This window comes from Prionailurus viverrinus, chromosome A2 (assembly GCF_022837055.1).
Source record: "Prionailurus viverrinus isolate Anna chromosome A2, UM_Priviv_1.0, whole genome shotgun sequence".
In the NCBI taxonomy this organism is placed as follows: Eukaryota; Metazoa; Chordata; class Mammalia; order Carnivora; family Felidae; genus Prionailurus; species Prionailurus viverrinus.
Window position 1 is genome coordinate 8,746,458 of NC_062562.1, and position 21,016 is coordinate 8,767,473.

The 21,016-nt window shown below is 59.8% G+C and overlaps 1 protein-coding gene and 1 long non-coding RNA gene across 4 annotated transcripts in view; both read right to left on the reverse strand.

Moving 5' to 3' along the window:
* Positions 1 to 714: 714 nt before the first annotated feature.
* Positions 715 to 7,264, reverse strand: LOC125148854 (uncharacterized). Its single transcript, XR_007145722.1, has 2 exons — positions 7,128 to 7,264; positions 715 to 6,276 (listed from the first exon to the last, which is right to left on the reverse strand). It is a non-coding gene; the product is annotated as an uncharacterized LOC125148854 (long non-coding RNA).
* Positions 7,265 to 19,855: 12,591 nt separating this feature from the next.
* BRME1 (break repair meiotic recombinase recruitment factor 1) overlaps positions 19,856 to 21,016 on the reverse strand; it is a 35,193-nt gene continuing 34,032 nt past the window's right edge. For 2 of the 3 annotated variants that reach the window (XM_047850525.1, XM_047850528.1), the window contains one exon: positions 19,856 to 20,089. In XM_047850525.1, coding sequence (XP_047706481.1) covers positions 19,885 to 20,089 — 205 coding nt within the window. In that variant the 3' untranslated portion in view covers positions 19,856 to 19,884. The remainder of the gene's footprint in view (positions 20,090 to 21,016) is intronic. The other variant, XM_047850532.1, reaches the window with a different exon arrangement.

A 21,016-nucleotide genomic window follows, 5' to 3' on the forward strand; every position in this document is an offset into this window, starting at 1 on the left:
GCCGGCGTGTTCTTTTGCGCCGCCTAGAGGCGTGATTGAGGGTAGAGGGGCCAGGCTCGGCGCCGAGCATTTGCTTCACCCCTTACAGTCTCAGCTGCCTACAAATGCCGTCCTCGGACTTGGGGCTCCCTTCTTATGCCCCTCAGCTCTCAAAGTCATCCAAAAATGTCCCCCTTGGGCCCGGGGATTCCCTCGTAACCCACGCACACCTCAAGCACGAGTTCCCTGCCAGAATTCTCGGACACCAGCAGGTCAAGTCTAACCTGAGGCCTGAATTCTCCCTTATCTCTCCGCCACCCCCAAATATCACCAGCTCAAGACCCTCGGGCCCCATCCATCTCTGAATGCCCAGCGTTTCCCTCGGGGTCACCCCCCACTGCCACCTGAGGTTGGGTTCAATAGGCCCTGGGCTTGGGGTGCTCCTCATTATGACCCCATCTAGATTCTTCCTAGAACAGCTCTCCCTGCCATTGCATCAGCCCTCCCCCCCGCCCCCATCCTAGGACATCCCTCAAGGTCACCTTTCCAGCTTTCTCTGCCCTGTGTGACTAAACTTGCGACCTTTCTCACAATAGGTGGGACAGGCATAGGGATCCTGGGAAGTCAGGAGCTCAGGGTGCAGGGACAATAAATTCAAGCCCATCGGTCCTCCCCACCTGAAAAGCCAAAACTCCAGCGACAGGAGGAAGTCACAAACTACCAGACCTTCAGGAATGAGGTAGGAGGCAGGTTTTATTTAATTGGACAGCAGCAACACACAGCACAGACCCTGCCCCGAGCTGAAGTATGCCCCTATCCCTGGGTGAAAGGGTACCCTGGGCCAGCGCTGACAGCCTAGGGGGCTTCTCTCTGCCTGGTCGCACTCAGAGTCCATCCCATCTGATACTGGACAGTCTCAGGTCTTGTAGTAGCAGGTGCGCTGCAGGGCCACCGGCAGACTCAACAGGCCCGTCTGTGTCCTTTCTGGGCCCCCAAGGGACCTTGCTCCCTGCTCCACGTGCCCGGAGAGTGTCACAGCTCTCCCCACACCCCCAAAGTTAGGACGCCGCAGGGTTCAGGGAGAAGAGGCCAGGCACACTCAGGTCAGGCCAGCCTGGTTCCGGAAGCCGGAGTTGGCATTTAACGGTCTGGGGGCCCAGGGCAGCTTCCTCTTGAGTAACTGGCTGCTGGGAAGGTACAGGCCTGGCTCACGTCCCACCAGGCCTGGGAGAGAAAAGGCCAAGGCTCCAGGCTGGGAGGGTTACTGGGAGGGGACAGGGACCCAGATGGCTTCCCTTTCTAGTGGGAGGGCCACCCACCCACCTGCCCATTCTCTCTAGGAGTTCTGTCCAGCCTCAGCCGGAAGTAGGACTGTGCAGGGGGCAGGACCCCCACGTACAGAGTTGGGGGAGGGCGCCTACAGCAGACAGCTAGGTCCACCCACCCCATTCCAGGCTATATTGCCCCTCCCCCAAGTCCCTCCGCCCAACACAGGTCTGGGTCTGGGTCCTCAGCTTTTCTCCTAGGAATCAGCCCACCCGAGGAAGGCAGGCTGCACAGGCTTCGAGGGGGCTCGACTCCTGTTCCTGCTGAACTGAGCCAGTCTGCACAAATCAACTGTGTTTCAGCTCAGTAGGCACGGGAGGCAGAGCCCAGGGAGGCCCGGACAGTGGGACAGGCAGGCGGCAGGGCCAGAGGAGGCGGGGTCCCGGGGGGCGGAACTTAGCCACTGTGAACACGACTTGGTGTGGACTCTGCTCACAAGCAGCTAAGCCCTGCTCCCCAGGCCAGACGCAGGCAGCAGGGGGCGGGGGGGCCTCTCGGCCTCCCATCCCCGGCCCTATCCCCGGGCAGCGTCCTCAGCAGCGAAGGCGGTGGCGGCAGCCCCAGAGGCAGGGCTCAGGGTCGGTTGGAAATCCCTGGCAATGTGATTTGTGACAGGCAGCAAATCCCATCCCCAGGAACCCCAGCCGGCCATGGCACAGGGGTTGGGGGGCACCGGGTGGGACCGGAGGTTGGCACCTGAGGGTGGGGGGGGGGAGAGAGAGCAAAGGAGGTAAATGAGATTTGAAGACATCTGTGCTCCACGTCCCCGCTGAGGCCTGGTAGGGAAGCCCTCTCCCCACACACGGCGGCGGCTGAAGGGAATGCTGGACCAACAGGCTGGACGCCCCCACCGCAGCCACACGCTCAGGCCCAGGCCCGGAGAGGTAGAGATGCTCCAAGGATCCCTCTGAGCTAAGAGGGCTGCAGGGACGTCCAGAGCCAGGTTCCCCCCCTTTTCCCGCCCCCCCCCCCCCCAGTAAGCCCCGGGCAGGCTAAACGGGGCCATGAGGAGAGGAAGTCGATGGGGTGGCGGGCAGGCGGGTGAGGAAGTGATCTCACCCCAGCTGGCGCCACTTCCTAGAAGCCTGAAGGGCAGGAGGAAACCACCAGGGCCTCTCCCCCCTCCCGTGGCCCCGTCTCCTCAGTGGCCAAGCCTTAGCCTGCACCCCATCAGAGCGGATGCCGACAGCGGGTACCCAGCTCTTCCCGTGGGCACACACATCCCCAGAGCACCGGACGCAGGCCCAAGGTGCAGATCTCCACTCTGCAGTTTCCCAAATGCCCTCCAAGCCTCAGTTTCCCCATCTGTAAAACAGCCCAGGGCCTCAACCGCACAGCACAGGGAGGTTTCACCAAGAGCGTATGTCATTCACAAGCACCCAGCACCAGGACCGCCTTACACGATTGTCAGTGCTCAGTGCAAAATGAAATTGCAGGGTCCCTTCTTCACAACTTGCGAATTTCAAGACGCTGACAGAAGAGCATCAACCCAAGCTCAGGTCCTTCCGAGCAGGGGAGACCCCGTGAACTGCATGATCACAAGCCCACGACGCCAGCCTGCATGTCGTAAACGGAGCTCTCCTTAATGATAAGAGCCCTCTGGCCAGGAGACCCCAACTCTGGAGCCAGTTTGGGCAGCTCTGAACCCTGGTTCTGTAGCATCCTAGCTGGGTGACTCCTAGAGAGCCACTCAACCCCTCTGGGCCTCCCTTTCCCCATCCACAAAGCAGAGATAATGCCGTGGTAAGGATCTCACAAGTGGTACATGTAATTAGAATGGGGCCATGCCGTCATCATCAGGGAGAAACAGAAAAGACGGTGGCAGTGAAGATTCCAAACACTGGTGGGACCCTGGCACCCACATATGGTGGCGCCCGTCACTGGGAGACAGGTGTTAAGAGATGTCCTGCTCTGTTCCCCGACCCCTCGCATACATATAGGCGCGGGCGGGGGCGCGCACACACACACACACACACACACACACACACACAGTGGCCACTGGTTTTCCCATCAGGCCCCAGCCCTGTCCCCTCAGGGTCTGGGGGCACCAACCGGGAGCAGACAAGGCCCTGCAGGGCGGCCGGCCTCCCTGGGCCGCCTCCGGAAGTGAGACAGCACATTCGTGTCCCAGGGACGAGAACGGGAAGGGCGGCCATTTGGCCAGGCCCGTTTCCTGTGGGGTTTCCCCTGCACAGAGCCCCAGGCCGGGGCCAAGGCCACTCCCCATCCCCAAAGGCACAAAAGGCCTGGGTCTCTCATGGATGGGGCGCTGCCGTGCAGGTGCCCAGGAGCCGGGACCCCTGTTACCAAAGGTGTGCCTCTCAGGCTCATGGGAGATGGGTGTCCAGGGAGGGCCAAGTCCTTGGCAGCTGGAGGCGTGGGGGGAAGATGGGCCCCTGGGCCGGAGGAGCAGAGCAGGCCCCAAGCCACACGGATGTATGTATGTATGCCTGAGTACAGGGCGTGGAGGCACGAGACACAAGCAGGCAGGCTTACTGTCACCACCCCCCAACCCCATGCTCCAAGAATGAATCAGGGGCAGCTTCCGCCGGGGGCGCCACCACCACCGCCCCCAAGCCTGGTCCCCAAATACTTTCCACCCTCTCGGAGCAGCTGGGATCGGAAAATACCAAGGGCTGCAGGCCCCGCCCTGCCCGCCACCGCCCGCCCTCCCAGCCTGTCACTAACGCTTTGCCTAATGGGCCTAGACTCTCCGCAGAGGCTCCCTGGGCCGGGCCCAGAGCCAGCCGCCAACCTGGGCTGCTCGGCCAAGTGCTGCCTGACCACCAGCCCCCCATCCATTACCCTGATCCCAACACAGCAACCGTAACAACCATCCCGATGGGCGACGCTCAGAGGCTGGCACCTGGGTGGAGGCAGGCAGGACAGTGGCAAGTGGGTGGGCCCCCACTGCCCACCCAGGGCCGGGGGGAGGGGGCAGGCCCAGGAAGGGGTGAGTAAGTGAGGACTGAATCACTTGTTATAAATAGGGGAACCGTGCAAGTCACATCCCAGCCCCCACTGTGCCCAGCCACACCACACCACACTCCAACCCCTGCCTTAAACTTCAATCCCCCTAGGATCAGTCACGGAATTCCCAGGGCCCCCCCCCAACATCCACACCGAGAGCCCTTAACTGAGGGGCACACCCTATTGCCATGTTCACCTCTTGCCTTGTCCCCATACGTCCCCATCGTAGCCCTGGCCTGACTTTTGCAGGGGGGCCACCAGCCTCGAGGCGAATCACGGGCTTCTGGGCCTTGTCCTCCTTCCTCAGCACCCCCAGAACTCCCAGGCCCAAGGCTGAGGGGTCCCCAGGATCCTCAAGGCATTCTAAGGGCGTGGGTGACCACAGTCCTGGATGGTGATGCCAGACCCAGGCCAGGGGAAGGCCAAAGGTCTTCAAGTCTCAGAAGTCAGCTTCCTGGCCGCTCACCACCCAGGCCCCCCATCCCAGACCACCCAGGCCTGCTCTGCCCAGGGCCACAGCTCAGTGACCACACCCAGGGTGGCGCCAGCTCCAGCACCCTGGGGCAAGGCGCTGCTGGAGCATGACTCAGCCGTGCCCAGCATGGCGGCGTCCTTCTCTGCCCAAGGATTCCCACACGCCTACGCCCGCTGCCCTCGGTGTACGACCTCTCCAGGTGACCAGCCTTTTCCAACACATCTCCTTGTCCACCCAGGACACCTGATGGCAGGAGGGAAGGTGGCCAGGGTGCCCCAAAAGGGATCTGAAGGCGAGCGCCCGCGACAAGGAGGGGAAATGCACTCTCTTCCGCTTGTTTTCTGGTGCTCCCCATTTACAGACGGAGAAACCGAGGCCCAGAGGAATTCAGGGCCGGGCCCAAGGTCGTGCAGCAAATCTAAAGGAAAGCCAGGTCTGCTCCTGGCAGAAAGCGTATCCAGAGTGGAAAAGGGCTGGCCAGACAGCCCAGCGAGGGGCAGGAAGGTGTCTTTTTGCGACCACCCAGGGTTCCCAGCAGTATTCTTCACCGAAAACAGAGCCCCTCCGCTCAGCTTCCCAAGGTGAAGGGCACACTCTGAAAAAAATGCTTTAAGGTATATCCAAGTGCCATCTGGGCCCATAGGAAGCAGGTCACCCCACTTACACCCACCCGGACCATGATGCCAGTTACCCTGGGACTGCAGTAGCGACAGGGACTGCTCAGCAGCTGCGGCCAGCGCAGAACATCTGGCCTCCACTTACAACAGGCAGAGGTTGGTACGGGGGCCCTGGGAGGACCCCTGGAGCATCCGCCTCCGAGATTTCTCTCCAGTGAGCAAGGGTCTGCAGAGACTTGGAGGCCGGGCTAGCACAGACAGGCCCGACCCCCCTGGACACGCCCTGTCACGCATGTGCTCCGCGTGCCAGCCCTGGGCTAGGCCGGCAGCTATTTTAGGGCCCCCTCTGGGCCCACAGACGAGGCCTGCCAGTTGGGGTCTCGAAGGAGCTCCCAGAGGACATCCTGCAAGGGCAGAGGGCAACGGGTGCCCTTCTGGGAGCTAGGACGGAGCTGGCACCAGGCCCCAGGGCCCGTGCCTTCCCAGGACGTGCCTTCCCGGGACTGCGGCGTGTGAACACATGCGCAGGGGCCGGCCCGGGCAGGGTGCGTGGGCGAGGGGACAGGGTGTGTCCCACATCACCTCGCCTCTAAGCCGGGGCACCTGTCGGGTACTGCCCTCCAGCTCTGGCGGGCATGGGAAGAGCTACCAGAGGACAGCCTTCATGCCAGGGGTCCCACACCGCCCCCCAGCTTTAACCTCACACGGCACCCGTCATCGTGAGCGAGCAGCTGGTTAGGACTGGGGCAGGAACGGGGCAGGTGACAAGAGAGCCAACTGCACCTTCAAGGCGTTCGGGAGGCCACTGGGTCTGGCTGGGCCTGGCTGGGCTGAATAGGCAAGTCAGTGTAGGGCTGGGGGCTCTGGTGGCAGTCAAGTCCAGTGCTGGGGTCAGAGGTCAGTGTGGGGCTAGAATACAAGGTTCAGGTTTTAGTCAGGGGCCTGCAGCCCAAGGGCATGAGGACTGCGGGCCGCTCGCGGGGCACGGGACTGGGGAGTCATCCCTCCAGGAATCTCCCACACCTGGCCCCCTTCCTAAGCAACCTTGAATGAGCTCCTCTCTCCTGGGCCCGGAGGAGCCAAGAGGGAGGGGAGGGGTGCCCCAATCTCCACCAAGCTAGGGCTACACCTTGGGGCCCCCAAGCCCATCTGCTCAATGGAAGGCCTTCCCTCTACTCCTTGGCCGACATGTCAAGAACTTGAACCACCGTGTCACCCGCCATCCACGGAACTCTGGGAGACCCCCCACCCACCCACTCCTCCAGCCCCATCCCCACCAAAGCCCTGAGAGGCACCCTAGGAGCCCAGGTACCCGTGTGTATCCGTCCCTCCCCACCCCAGCCCGGGCATATGCCCTCCCCCTTCCCACCCTGCCGCTGACTCCCGGCCCACCTGGACCTGCCCCCGTGACTATGGGACCCGCCCTCCCCACCACGCTCTCAAGGGTCTCGGTGGGGGGAGTGGCCAGGGGTCTCCTGGGGAGAGGGTAAATGTTGGGCTGCCCTTCCCCCGCTCCGTAGGGGGCGCCCCGGGACTCTGCCGCCACCGCCACCGCCGCCGCCAGATGCACGATCCCCGCTGCACCCCCCCCCCCCCACACACACACAGAGCCACCGGCGGCGGGGCGGCGCCCTCCCCCTCTCCAAGCGCTGGGGACCCGCCGGGCGCACCCCCCCACTCCGCCCACGAGTCCGGCGCAGAAAAGTTGCCGCCGTCGCCGCGGCGCCGCCGCCTCCCTCCCGGTTCCCTCCCCGACTCACCCGCGGGGGAGGGGAGCCGGCACTCGGGGCTCCGGCCGCCGCCCCGGGCCCGGCGGCAGAGACGCGGGCGGGCGGCGGACCCGAGACGGGCCGGGGTCGGTCACGGGCCCGGCTCCATCCCACTCACTGGCCGGCCCGCCGCGGGGCCGAATCGCTTTTAAAACCTTCCCGTCTCCTCCCCCCGGGCCGGACAGGGGGCGGGCGCGGGGCGGGGCGGGCGCCGCCGTCATGTGCCCCCGGAGCCGGTCCGCCCCCACTTTCTCTCTCTGGTCCCCCAACTCAGCCCCAACTTTCTCCCTCCTTGTCCCGACTCCACCTGGGCCCCCAAACCCAGCCCAGCTTCCCCCGTCCGGGTCCTGGCCTCGAGAAGCAGCCCCAGATTTTAAGCTTAGGCTCTCCCTGCGGGAGGAAGGACAGAAGCAGGGGTCCTAATGCCCCTCGCACCCCCAAACCCCTCTTGGCAAAGTCCTGCCCCTGCGCAGGAAGAGAAACGCTGGAGGCCGTGGGCAGGGGCAGGGGAGATGGGGAAGGGGGTGGGGGAGGAGAAATGGCGCCAGACGGAGGACATACTTCTGCTGTGTATGTACCCTTCCTTGGGAGGCACGGGCCTGGGCGTCTGGGCTCCTGCCAAACACCAATCCCCACTTCCTCCAGTCCCTCAGTGCCTTCTCCAGCCCCAGGAAGTCCCTCCTTTTATCCCATCCAACCCTCTCCTGCTGCCATGGAAGCCTCCGACCCCAGTCCAGGTGGTCCCTGGATCAAGGTTGCCTCCCGGCTCTGGCTTCCCAGCATCCCCATCCCCCACCCACCCAGGGGCTCTGGGAAACTCCCCAGCTACTGGAGTCTCCCTGGGATAGAGTCCCTCCCTGGATCCCTCCCTCCTTCCCTGCCTGCGTCTGTCCCACCACATCCTCCACCGGCCTCCCCTCCACCGGGAGAAACACGGAGGCATTGTTCCCCAGGACGGGGCCCTGCCTTGGGGCCTGGCCTTGTGCCCAGGTGGGGGGCCAGGAACAAAACTAACCAAAGGAGGGGCGGGGTGCCCTCTACCGCCAAGACAGCCTCCTTGGGCATGCCTAACTGCCACTTCACCCTCTCCAAGATGGGACAGGGGCCGATGGCGCCAGATCGCCACCACGGCCACCCCTATGGTGCCATGGCGCGGGGGGTTCTGGAGCCAGAGGACCCTCCTCTGGCTGTGTGTCTGTGGACACACACACACAGACCTGTGTGGGCATTGCTTTGGGGGCCGTTTTTCTCCCCCCGCTCCCAACATTTCCCAAGTCATATGATTGGGGGTGGGGGGGCCAGATTGTTCACCACCCAACTCCTGGGAAGTAAGGGTAACGCTGGGGAGTGGGAACCCAGCAGCAGGCCCAGGCAGGGGACCGTAGGGGCTGGTTGGATGCCTCTGGGTCACCTCGTACCCCAGAATTCCTCCCGAGGTTCTCCATTTCCTCAGTTCAGCTCAGCCGGCTCCCACCTTGGATCTTAGTGGGAATTGGAAGAAGCCGGTGGAAGCCACACCTAGTTCCCATCCCATGGGACCCAGCCTGGGGGGTTCCTGGGTCTTTCTTCTCTGTGGGGCCCAAGGGGCAGGCTGGCCCAAGCTGCAGGATCTGGCAGGTTGGGGCAGGAGGGGGCAGAGCAGCCTGTGGGGCCCTGGGGGAAGATTTGGGGTGGCACAGAATTCCCCGACTCGGGGTGGGGCCCAGAGAGGGGTGGGGTACTTGCCACATGGCCTCCTGAGCAGCTAAGCGCAGGGGAATGGAGTTCTCAGAATCCAGGGTCTCCCTGTGGACACACACACACAGGCTTGTCATTTCAGAAACAGACCAAATAGAAAGTGACCAAATTACAACCGCCACCCCCCCCCCACGCTGCACCTCCAGAATGCTTCCTTCGGACCCCAGAACAAGCCTCCCATCCAGAACCATCCCTCGCCTGGCATTAGTCCAGTTGGGCACACATTTAGCAGAAATGCCTCCTCCATGCTGTCCTCCAGAGATATCTGTGCCAAGGCCCTTTATAACCCCAGGCGACCCAGCTCACTAAGCTTGGAGGGACCTCAGGTGCCACCAGCTCTCCCAGTGCTTGCCCCCCCAGTGCTTGCCCCGTACGCCCTGGTCCTGAGTTGGCCAGTTTACCCAGGGACAGCAGCCAACAGGGATAGGAGTTCTCCAAACTAGCCAACAGATCCTTTGTCACGACAGGGAGGGATAGGGGGACAGGGCCAGGGTGAGGCCAGCTTAAGTGGTCAAGTGGCATAGGGATCACACACACGCCCATCTGTTCGTTCTTCAAACATTCGCTGAGTGTCTGCTGTGTGCCAGGCACTGTTCTGGGCACCGGAGACCACAGCAGAGAACAAGCCAGAAAAAAAGCTTTGCCCTCATGGGACTGACATCTGTAGGGAACACACACATACAAAACAGATAGGTATAAAGATATATTGTGTGTTGGGTGATCCACGCTAAGGGAAAATAGAAGGGGGCTGAGGAGGTGGGGGCCAGGTCAGGAAAGGCTGCATGAAGACCAGGTGACACTTGAACAAAGACTTCTAGGAGGTGAAGGAGGAGCCGTCCAGACATCTGGAGGAGAAGTTCAAGGTGGAGGGAACAGCCAGTGCAAAGGTCCCGAGGCAGAAACATGCCTGGGGTATTTGAGAAACAATGAGGAGAACAGTGTGATGGACGGACGAGGGGAGCAGGGTGGAAGAAATGAATTTCAAATCTTTGCTCCCCAACTTTCTGGCTGAATATCGTTGGCCAAGTGATCACACCTCTCTGAACCTCAGTTTCCTTATATTGAAAACGTGCAGTTTGCAGTTATGCCAAGGCTCTGAGATGAGATGAGGAATGTCCCGGCCCAGGGCCCAGGATGGGGTAAAAGTTGGATAAGCGAGTGCCCGGAGGTACACCAGGTACATGCAGTCCTGTGGGCCCGGGACGGGGGGTGGGGGGGGGGGGTGGTGGCTGGGTCAAGGGACCCTGACAGACCCAGCCGCCCCATAGGTCACCCCAGCTCACACGCACGGCTGCCTGCCGGGCCCCATGGCAACGCTGCACACAGAGACATCAAACAGGCCCTGCCGAGGAAGTCCCACGTCACTGTGGTTAGGGTGGCTCCTCCCAGCCCAGCCCCCCTGGCGCGCGTGTGCTCCTCCGTGCCAGTCAGGGCCTCTGCCTCCCATCGCCCTAGTGACGGGCTGTGTTGTGGACGGAGCAGGGATCCCACCACCTGCCCCCTCCCTAGCCAGTTCCAGCCATTCCCCACATCCGGGGAACGACGTTACGAGGTGGCCCCGGTTCACTGCCACGAACCCTTCCATTGAGCCACCCTCGGCCCAGGTGACAGCACCAGGGAAGCCCTTGCCTACCCACCTACGGCTGAGAGAAGCTGAGGCCCCAGGGATCTGTGGGGACCCCCACCCCCTCCCCCCAGCCTGGCGCCTGAAATCCCTAGGGCAGCGTCTGGGTGTTGCTCAGGGGCACTGGAGGGGTGAGTCAGACAGGAATAGCCCCCAGGCCTGGCCCAGCCCCCACCCGAGGACTGACTCACCACCCACCCAGCACCGGATGACATCAGGGCCTGGCCTGCCACCCTCACCTGGCACCGCGCCAGAATGGGGGCGCCCGAGAGGTGTCACATCTGGCTGCCCTCTCCCCTCAGACCGGGACCTGGCAGGCGCAGGGTTAAGGAGGGGCCCTCCTGGGGGTCTCCCCCCTAATCCCATCCCCCCTTTCCCGGGGATTTCGGGCCCCAGCCCCTCTGACGTCACTGGGGGTTGCTATGGCAACTGGCCGAAGTTCCCAAATAAAATTACCGCGGGCGGGTTAAGTTTCCTAGGAGGCAGCCGACGGGTAAACAATGGCGGTGGCAGGCGGGGCCGATGAGGGGCCGTCTCCCCCCCCCCCCACTCTGCTGGGACTTGGGGGGTCCCCACGTCGGGGAGCAGCGTCCCCCCTCCCGCCCGGGCCCCGAGAGCCTGTGAGCACCGAAGGCACCGGCGCACAGATGGGGGACAGCAAGGCCACCACCGAGATGAGCGGGGCGCGGGGGGGTGGGGAGGGGGGGTGGGGGTGAGAGGGGACCTCGGACTCGAGGCTAGGGCGGCGGGGAACAAAGAGGGGACCTGAGGCCTGGGATCCGCCCCCCGCAGACCCCGCCCCCCCCGACCCCGGCCGGCCGCCAGTCCAGCTGTGGCTGCTCCCAGCTGCCTGGCTCCCCACATCTGGCGGGCCGCGCGCTCACTTCCTGTCGCCCCGGCTGCCTGGAGGGAGGTAAAAATAACCCTCCCCCTCCCCCTGCCGGCGGGCGCAGACGGCGGATCCTCCCGGCCTGGAGGAGGGCGAGGCCGAGCCGCAGCCGGGGAGCGGAGCCCCCCTGAGGCCGCCTCCCGCCCCTCCCACTGCCTCGGTGTCCTGGGAGGAGGGGCGCCGGGGGGTGGCACGGATCCCGGGCTGCGGGACGGGGCTGAGGATCCTGTTGCCACCAGAAACCAGGGGAACCTTCGTGTCCCAGCCCCATCCCCCCCCCCCCCCGCCCGTGGAGGAGGGGGGTGTGCCAGCTCCAACCCGCTGGTGGACGGCGACCAACGTGCCCGGGTTCCAGTCGGGGGGCACTCGCTCACTGTCTAGGCAAGTTACCGAAAGCTCTCTGAGCCTCCGTTTCCCTATCTGTAAAATGGGAAAACAGTGCTCCCCTCAAGGTGCGTTTGCTCAGTACTGTTAGCTATTATCTTTTCGCCATCCCTGGGGAGGAGGGGGGCTAGGGGGCTTGAGACCTTCAAGTACTCCTGCCAGATAAAACACAGGACACCCCGTTGAAGCTGATTTTCAGAGAAACAAGGAATCACTTTGTACCGTAAGTTATGTCCCCGGCAATATTGGGGGACGTTATTATACTTAAAAAAATTTTTTTTTACTTGTTCTGTATCCGAAAATCAAATTTAACTGCGTCTCCTGTATTTTTATTTGCTAAATCTCGCAGCCATCATCTCTGGCCCGAAAAACACGCCAACAGACACCTCCCTGGCCTCCTTGCTCCTGGCCTTACCCCTTCCACCCCTTCTCCGGAGACAATCTAATCACATCTTTCCTCCTCCCTCTACCATTCACTCTGCGAAAATTCCCATCCCCCCTTTCCCAGGGGGATGGGATTAAGGGGGAGACCCTGCCATTCTTCCAGGGTCTCCCACCTCTTCTGACCACAGGCCCTGCTTGTCAGATCCCCACTTCTCCCCAGCCTTTCACACTCACCTGCCCGCCCGCTCGTAAAGCATCCTTCAGATCCTAGGGCATTACTCTTCCAGGAAGGCTTCCTTCCCTCCCACCGTGACCCTCTGACTTTAGACTCTCCAGGAACCCTGTACTTTTCTGCGTCCGCACTTCACCATCCCAGTGATTTATTCAATCATTTGAGTTAAAAAAAAAAAATCTTTTTTTAAAAAAAAATCTTTTTTTTTAATGTTTGTTTATTTTTGAGAGAGACAGAGACAGAATGCGAGTGGGCTAGGGGCAGAGAGAGAGGGAGACACAGAATCAGAAGCAGACTCCAGGCTCTGAGCTGTCAGCACAGAAGCCCACGTGGGTCTGGAACTCACCAACCGGGAGATCATGACCTGAGCCGAAGTCGGGCGCTACACCGAATGAGCCATCCAGGCGCCCCAGTCGGTGGTACCTATTATGGGGTCCTGGGGAGCTGGAATGAAGTGATGCCGACTCCTGGGAAACTTCTCCCTGGCCTCAACTAGCCTGGCATAGCCTCTGGAGGCCAAGGCCTTCAACTGTCTTCTCTGCAGCCCCCACCACACTCTTGCAGGTCCCACCTGAACCGTGAGCTCAGACCTATGCTCCAGACTCCCCCAGATATGACCACTGCCGCGAGGGGGAGCCCACGATACCCTGCCTGCGGTCAAGCTCGGAGTTCTGCATCCTCTGGCAAAGAAATGTGCCTGGGCCTCAGTTTCCCCATCTGTAAAATGGGCATAATACCTGCGAGCCGTCAGAGGGCTACTGTGAACATTAGTTAATATCCATAGGTACACACGTGAGTAGAGCAGCTTGGAACACAGAATGTATTCAGTGTTAGCTCCTTTGGGGGGTGGGGGTGGGGATGAGAAGCCCAAATCCCCTCCTCCTCCTGATCCCCCCAACCCCAGGCAGGCACCCTAAGTCCCTCTACAAAAATGGTTTCCACTCCCTGGTCCAGCTCCTCAGGGCTCTTCTCACCCCACAGCAAGTACATCGTGCCATCCCCTGATCCTGGCACCGGACTCCACAGGCCCGAGGGAGGGTCCGGCTTGCGGCGACACACCCTCTGTCCCCCGACCCTCATTGAACCGCAGCTGTCTCTTGCGCCCTCGTGTCTGCGCCCACCAGGACCGCAGGCCCGATCAGAGTCCTCAATCTCGGAAAGGCCGCCGCTCCCAAAGCCCCGCGCAGCTTCCATCCGGCGAGAGGCTCGAACCCTGCTCTCCGGGGCGGACGGGGCGGGCTCCCGGCGGCGGTTGCCCGGCAACGCGCTGTTTGTTAGCGCGGGGGGCGGGGCCGGCGCGCGCGGTGACTCACAGCGGCGTGATGCGGCCGGGCAACGCGCCCGGCAGCCTGGCGGGCGGCCCGGCTTCTGCCGGCCCCGGCGGCCGGAGGGGCCCGGCGGCGGGGGCGTCCCAGCCCCCAAGCGGGCGCCCGAGGCCCGTGGGGAAGCGGCCGAGCAAGGCCCCAGCTCTCGGGTTCGGTTCGAACCCGGGCCCAGCCTCTCACTCTCGAGTTAGGTGCTCGTTGCCTCAGTTTGCTCATCGATAAAATGGAGTCCACGTTGCAGGATGCAGTAACCCTGCTCTGGCGCACGAGGCAGCTGGGATTATTACCCCGTTACACTCCGGAGCAGCGCTTTTGGTATAGCCCCGACCCGGTTTGATCTCCTGTGGCTTTGGGCCGCAAGGGAATCACGCCGAGCCTCAGTTTCCCCATCTGGTAAAAGGAGGTAGCAAGAATTCCCTACCTCACGGGTGGTTTGAGGATCCATAAATCAATAGTGAGACAATGGCTGGCTCATCTCAGTGCCAGGGGTCTGCCCCCAACCAAGGAGGGGAGGAAGTGTGGGAAGTTTTCTCAGTGGTCTGAGCCCTACAGGGCAAGGAGGTCAGCGCAAGGCAGGTGCCTCTGGAAATGGGTGTGGGTCACAGGCTCAGAGTAGGATGGCATGAAGGCGGCTGCAGAGGCCCCCATCCCCAAGCCGGAGCTGGCAGCACCTGCTGCAAGCTGGCCAGAGGGGGGCCTGGGCTGAGTCACCGCCCAGCAATGAGGAGTGAGTCACGCAGGGCGGGGTCCCCGCCGACAGCCCCCCCCTCCAGCCGCTCCCACAAAGGGCCTTTGAGAAGAGTTCCCCACCCCCTCCTCCAGTCCTTAAGCCCCTCTGGAGGGTGGGATGTGGGCCGCGACCCTGATGGGCTACCCCCAGGAGCCCTGCCTGGCCTGGGAGGCGACAGCCGGTTTCCGCCATGTCTGTGAAAAGTCACCGTGGGCAGCCGGGTGTCCCCCCCCCCGTCCCCCCCCCCCCCCACGGAAGGGGGTTCCAGGCTGCCTGAGTCATTCCGGGGACAGCAGAGGGTCACATGCACAGAGTGGACAAACTGAGTCAGGCTGTCTAGTAAGGCTGGCAGGTGGGGGGGGGGGGGGCCTGGATTCTGGCTTTGTGAAAACCCCAGGAAGAGCCATCTTTCCAGCCAACCCCCCCCCCCCCCCCCCCCCCCCGGCTTGGGAACCTGCAGCTCAGGGAAACCCATGGCTTTTGTCAGGAAGAGGGGTGCACATCTGGCCATGTCTCCTTGGCATTACCACCCCCTGCCTTGTCTACAGTGAGGACTCCTCGTCTACACTGGGGACTTCTCCCCACCTTAGCTGTCCTTGAACTTGGTGTGGAAGGAGCAGCAGGGCCTTGTGGCCGAGGAGAGTGAGGCTCTCTCTGCAGGGTCGGGTCCCACAATTCACAGCGACACCCAAACAGTAATCAAGATGAAACTTTTTTTAAAAGGATTTTATTTTTAAGTAATCTCTACACCCAGTGTGGGGCTCAAACCTACAACCCCAAGATCAAGAGTCACGCTCAATCGACTGAGCCACCCAGGCACCCCCTGAATCATTTTTTACAACCGCTTTATTGAGATAAAATTTACATGCCGTACAAATGCCTTACTTAAAGTATACAACTGGGGGGGAGGCACCTGGGTGGATCGGGGGCGCCTGGGTGGTGCAGTCGGTTGAGCGTGCAACTTTGGCTCAGGTCATGATCTTGCGGTTCGAGAGTTCAAGCCCCGCATCCGGCTCTGCACTGACAGCTCAGAGCCTGGAGCCTGCTTTGAATTCTGTGTCTCCCTCTCTATCTCTGACCCTCCCCTGCTTGTGCTCTCTCTCAAAAATGAATAAACATTTTAAAAAATTTTAAAAAATGCACAATTAGGTGCTTTTAGTATATTGACCCCCACAATCAATTTTAGAACACTTTTATCCCCCTAAAAAGAAACCCAGGTACCCATTAGTAGTCACCCCCCCCATTTCCCCTTCATCCTCCTTAGCCCCTGACACAACTAATCAACTTTCTATCCCTGTGTATGAATGGACTCCTATTGTGTGACTTAGGACTGGCTTCATTCACTTTTCAAGGCTCATTCGTGTTAGACCATGTATCACTACCTCGTTCCTTCTAATTGCCAGATAATATGTGGTATGGACACATCCCTCCCCCCCCCCCCTTTTTTTAAGTTTATTTAATCATTTGAGAGAGAGAGAGGGAGAAAGAGAATCCCAAGCAGGTTCCGAGCCATCAGCACAGAACCCGATGCAGGGCTCAATTCCACAAACTGTGAGATCATGACCTGAGCCCAAACCAAGAGTCGGTCACTTAACCATCTGAGCCACCTAGGTGCCCCTACATCACATTTTTAAATCTATTCATCAGTCGATGGACATTTGGGTTGTTTGCACTTTGGGGCTGATATGAATAATTATGCTGTGAACATTCTGTGTAAGTTTTGTGTGGGAGATTAAGTAAGATTTGAGAAAAATAAACTTTTTGTAAGTATACTTCCAACACGGGGGCTTGAACTCACGACCCCGAGATCAGGAGTCACATGCTGTGCCGACTGAGCCACCCAGGCGCCCCTCAGGTGTAGACCTGAGCCTTCCAGGAAGGTTACCACTGATCGCACAGGGCTATTGAGATATGCTGTCAGCGTGGATTTTTAAAAATCTTTTAAGTATTTTATTTATTTCTTACTTATTTACTTTAAAAGTTTATTTATTTTGAGAGAGAGGGGAAAAAAATCCCAAGCAGGCTTGAGCTGGAAGCATACAGACTAACCTGGGGTTCGATCTCACAAGCCGCGAGCTGATGACCTGAGCTGAAATCAAGAGTCAGACGCTTAACCAACTGAGCCACCCAGGTGCCCCTAAGTTTTCATTTATTTAAATAATGTCTACACCCCACATGGGGCTTGAACTCACGGCCCCGAGATGAAGAGTCTCCCCTCTCCTCTGGCAGACCCAGCCAGGTGCCCCCCGGTGTGGATTTTTTTTTTTTTTAAGAATGTAAACAATCTGCTTAATAATTTTTATTTGATTGCATGTTGAAATGGTACTGTTTTGGGTATATTGGGTAGATGAAATATATGATTAACATTCATTTCACCTGTTTCTTTTGCCCTTTTTTTTTTTTAATGTGGCTGCTCGAAGTTTTTAGAATTCCGCATGTGACAGCTTGCGTTTGTGGTTTGCCAGAGCCTTCTGCTGAAGAGCGCTGTGCTGGAACCACTGCCTTGGTTTCCTTCCCTCTCTTTTACTTTTTTTTTTTTTTAATGTTTATTTATTTTTGAGAGACTCAGAGAGATAGACTCAGAGAGATAGAGCATGAGTGGGGGAGGGGCAGAGAGAGGGAAGACACAGAATCTGAAGCAGCTTCCAGGCTCTGAGCTGTCAGCACAGAGCCTGACTCCGGGCTCCAACTCACAAACTGTGAGATTGTGACCCGAGGTGAAGTGGGACACTTAACCGACTGAGCCACCCAGGTGCCCTTCCTCTCTTTTGCTTCTCAAGGAGCTGCCTGGGCACATCGCTGACACCAAGTTGCCCAGCCCACCCGACTTCCTCAGCCATCGCTGTCCTCTATCTCTGGGTAACATCTGTCACCTTTGCTCTCTTCTGCCTTGGCCCCGGGACACTACTTTCTCCTGGTGTCCCTCCTCCTCTTCAGTCCTTTCTGTAAACTACCTCCCAAAAGCCATCCTCCCCAGGCATAGCTCTGCTCACCGTGTATTGATGACCCCTTCTCTGAATATCTCCTCCAGGAAGTCCTACAGGTGTCTCTGACTCACCCTGTCCCCATGCACGTCCTTGGTTCCTCACTCCCTCTCGCTCGCTCGCTCTCCCTCTCCCTCTCGCTCTCCCTCTCTCTCTCTCCCTCAGCCCTGTCGGCCCCAGTTCCTGGGCTCCCCATTCCCATCTTCCCCCAGACCCCTACCTTATCCAGTCCCGTGTGTTTTCTCCCAGACAGCCACACTGGTCTCCCCGCTGGCCCTCTGCTTCCAACCTTGTCCCCTTTGCAGGGTGCATGACCTGGTACATGTGACCTATTTTTGCTTAAGACCTCCCAAAGACTCTGCTTTTTCATGATCCAGGCAGTGACTGCACAGCTATATTTATTTATCAAAACTCATAGAATTGTATAAAGGCTGAATTTTACTCTCTGTAAGTTATACCTCAATAAACTGAACTAAAAATAAAAACCCTCCAAATGTTCCTGTCTTACTTATAATCCAAACTCCTCCCTGGCCACTGCATGGCCCCACCTCCTCCAGAAGGCTTCCCTGATTGCACCCCATACTTAGGCTGGCCCCCATGCCCCCGCCCCTGTACTCACTCGTGCCTCCAGCTCTCAACCCTGAGAACTCATTACTATCAGCTAGCTATGTGACTGTTCCCCCCCCCACCAAACAGTGGCAGGCAGGTGCCATGTCTATTTTGTTCCCCAGCATGCCAGGAATATGGTAATTATCAATACATCGATGCAACAGATAATTGTCTGAGACTCTGCTCTGGTGCCACAACAATGATCAAGACAAAGCTTCCTGCCCTGAAGAAACTGACACTGACACGTGAGTACAGGAGACAGACAAGAAATGAGATATGCAGTAAGACATATAGTGTGGTCAAAGGTGATAGGGTGATGGGTGAAAAAATAGGGCAGGATAAAGCAAGGGGGTGTGATTTTAAACAGGCAGGGAAGGTGTCACTGTGGAGGTGATTGTTGAGCACAGTCCAAGGAGGCAGCCATGTGGGTATCTGGGGGAAGAGAGTCCCTAGTAGAGGGAACAGCCAGTGCAAAGGCCCGGAGACTGGACTGTGCCTGGTGTGTTTGAGGAACAGCGAGGAGGCCTGTGTACACAGAGCAGAATGAGCGAGGGAGGAGGTGAGGGCGGGGGTGGGGGGATGGGACAGAATAGCGTGTGCAGGGCCGTGGGGAGGAGTGTGCTCTGAGTGAAATGGGAAGCATGGAGAATTCCGAGCAGAGGAGGGACACGACCTGACTCGGCTGATCCCAGGTGCCCTCGGGCTGCTGGGGGTGGACCAGACAGACTGTGTGAAGCTGGGGCAGGAGAGCAGGGAGCTAGTGACTGCATGGGACCAGGAGACCTGGTGGGGGCCCTGGGGCGAGTAGGATTCTGATGCATTTAGGAGGGACAGTAACTGAATTTATTAACAGGCTGCATTTTGTTAAGAAGGGTTTTGGCCCCAAGCGGCTGGAAGGATGGAGCTGCCATTTCCACAGATTGAGAAGATGGCTGAGAAGCTGGTTTGTGGTTGGAGTGAGCAAAACTCCCGCCCAGGGCCTCGTCCTGGCCCTGGACTGTCCCTTTCCAGTCTTTGGTGGGGGTGCAAAGGGAGGCATCCTCACACTCTGGGCCCTGCCTTTTCAAGCTTTTCTCTTGGCTGACTCCTGAGTGTGCGAGCTACGCGCCCATCTGGGCACGTGCAGCCACCACCCAAGACCCCCGCTGACCTGGCATGTGTACCCATGGCCACAAACTTGGGGACCCCTTGGGCCTGGGGCTCTGAGCTGTCATGGCTGAGAAGGGTGGCTCAGGCACCCGCCTGGCGTACATCTGGGTCTCTAAGAAGACCCCGGGGGGGGACAGGAGGTGACATGGGGTGGGAAATCTCTCAAGAAGTTCAAGAAGGGCTGCTGCTGAGTCACAGCCCTGGGTCCCCTATGAGTCAGCACTGGCAGGGGCCCCAGGAACTGGGGGCTGGGGCTGGGGTGGGTAGGGCAGTTCCCACGCCCAGAGGAACCAGGCGGTTGGGGCACTGGGGCTTTCCCCTACTGCCTCTCCCATCCTGTGCCGGTCCCCGGGGGGGATATTCGGAGGACTCTAGGGGCAGGAAGCGGGGGAAGGGTGCTGACCACTGGACTGGGCTCCAGGAATCCTCTCTCCTGATCTGACCCGGTTCAGGAATGCAGAGGCCGCCCGCCCAACAACATGTTGCAGCAAGAAGGAGAAGAGCTAGCCGTTAAGAGGGACCACGTGCAAGGGAGGCATTTGTGGGGACGTCGGTTCTATTTAAGAAGAGCTCCTTATTTCTGGGGCCTCTGCATTTCGGCAGTGGAGGTTCCAGCCTGGGGGTGCAGGCGGGGTCCCAGCTGCCGAGAGGTATGGGGTGTGGGAGGCGACGGGAGCTGAGCGCTGAGCGCCAGCCTGCCCTCACGGAGGGGAGGGTTCTGGAGTCTGCTGCCCCCTGCTGGTGGCCTCGGGAAGCTCAGCGGGCAGAACTCGGAGCGCTTTTCCGGGCCAGTCCTTGCAGAGAAGGAGATTGGGAAAGGCCTCGGGCAGAATTCCAGCTCTGCTGCTGTCCAGGCTGTGCCACCTTGGGCAAGGGGCAGCCCCTCTCTGGGCCTCAGTTGCCCGTCTGTAAAAAGCACAATATGCATTTCGTTGGCTTGCTGGGAAGAGTCTGAGATGATTGTCCGTGAATGAATTAATGAATGTTGTACATTTCAGAGTAACCCTCACCCTCTTTTCAGTTATCAGAGGGAAAGGCGCAGGAGGCGACCCCACCCACGAAGGCCCAATTACTATTTACTCCTGTCCTCTTCCTTACATGCTCTCCCTCTCAGGGAATTATCCCCCATTTTGGGGGGAGTCAGGCATAGAATAGACCTGGACCCCTGTAGCCTCTGGGGGATCCTAGGGACATCCACCTGCCTGGGCCAGCTGGAGCTTGGCTTTCCGGGCAGACCTGAGGAAGGGTGCAGGGTGTGGGGAAGGTGGACCTGTGAAGGGGAAACTCAGGCAGGACTATGGTGAGGGGGCCGAAGCGGGGGGGGGGGGGGGGTCGGGGGTTGGGGGGGGGGATATGGCCAGGTAGAGCAGGGCCATGGCTCCACAAGGGTTAAAGTCTGGGCTTGCGTGGGGTGCACAAAGGCTTCTCTGACGCCTTGTCAGACTGAGATGGGGGGATAAGTCGAATGAGAAATCTGTCAGCTCAGCCCTGGACATGGGGAGGCCGCCTAGCTCCCTCACGGTCCCTGAGGTGAGGTGACTTCCCTCCACCAACCAGCAGCCATCATGGCCACAGCAGGCAGGGACTCTGAGTGTGTGTTCAGAGTATATGGGGATACCTGTGTGTGGATCCCTGGTGGGAGTCTCAGCGAGTGTCCGTTTCCTGCCGGGTGTGCCTGTGTACCTGATGTGCGTGTATGTGAGGGAACAGGGGAGCTCCATGTAAGCATCTCTAGGTGATGAGGGGACCCCCCCCCCCCCGACCTGTGTATAACTTTTGAGTCTATCTTCTGTATGTGGCCTATGTATCTGGCCTGTGTGCATGCCTATGCCA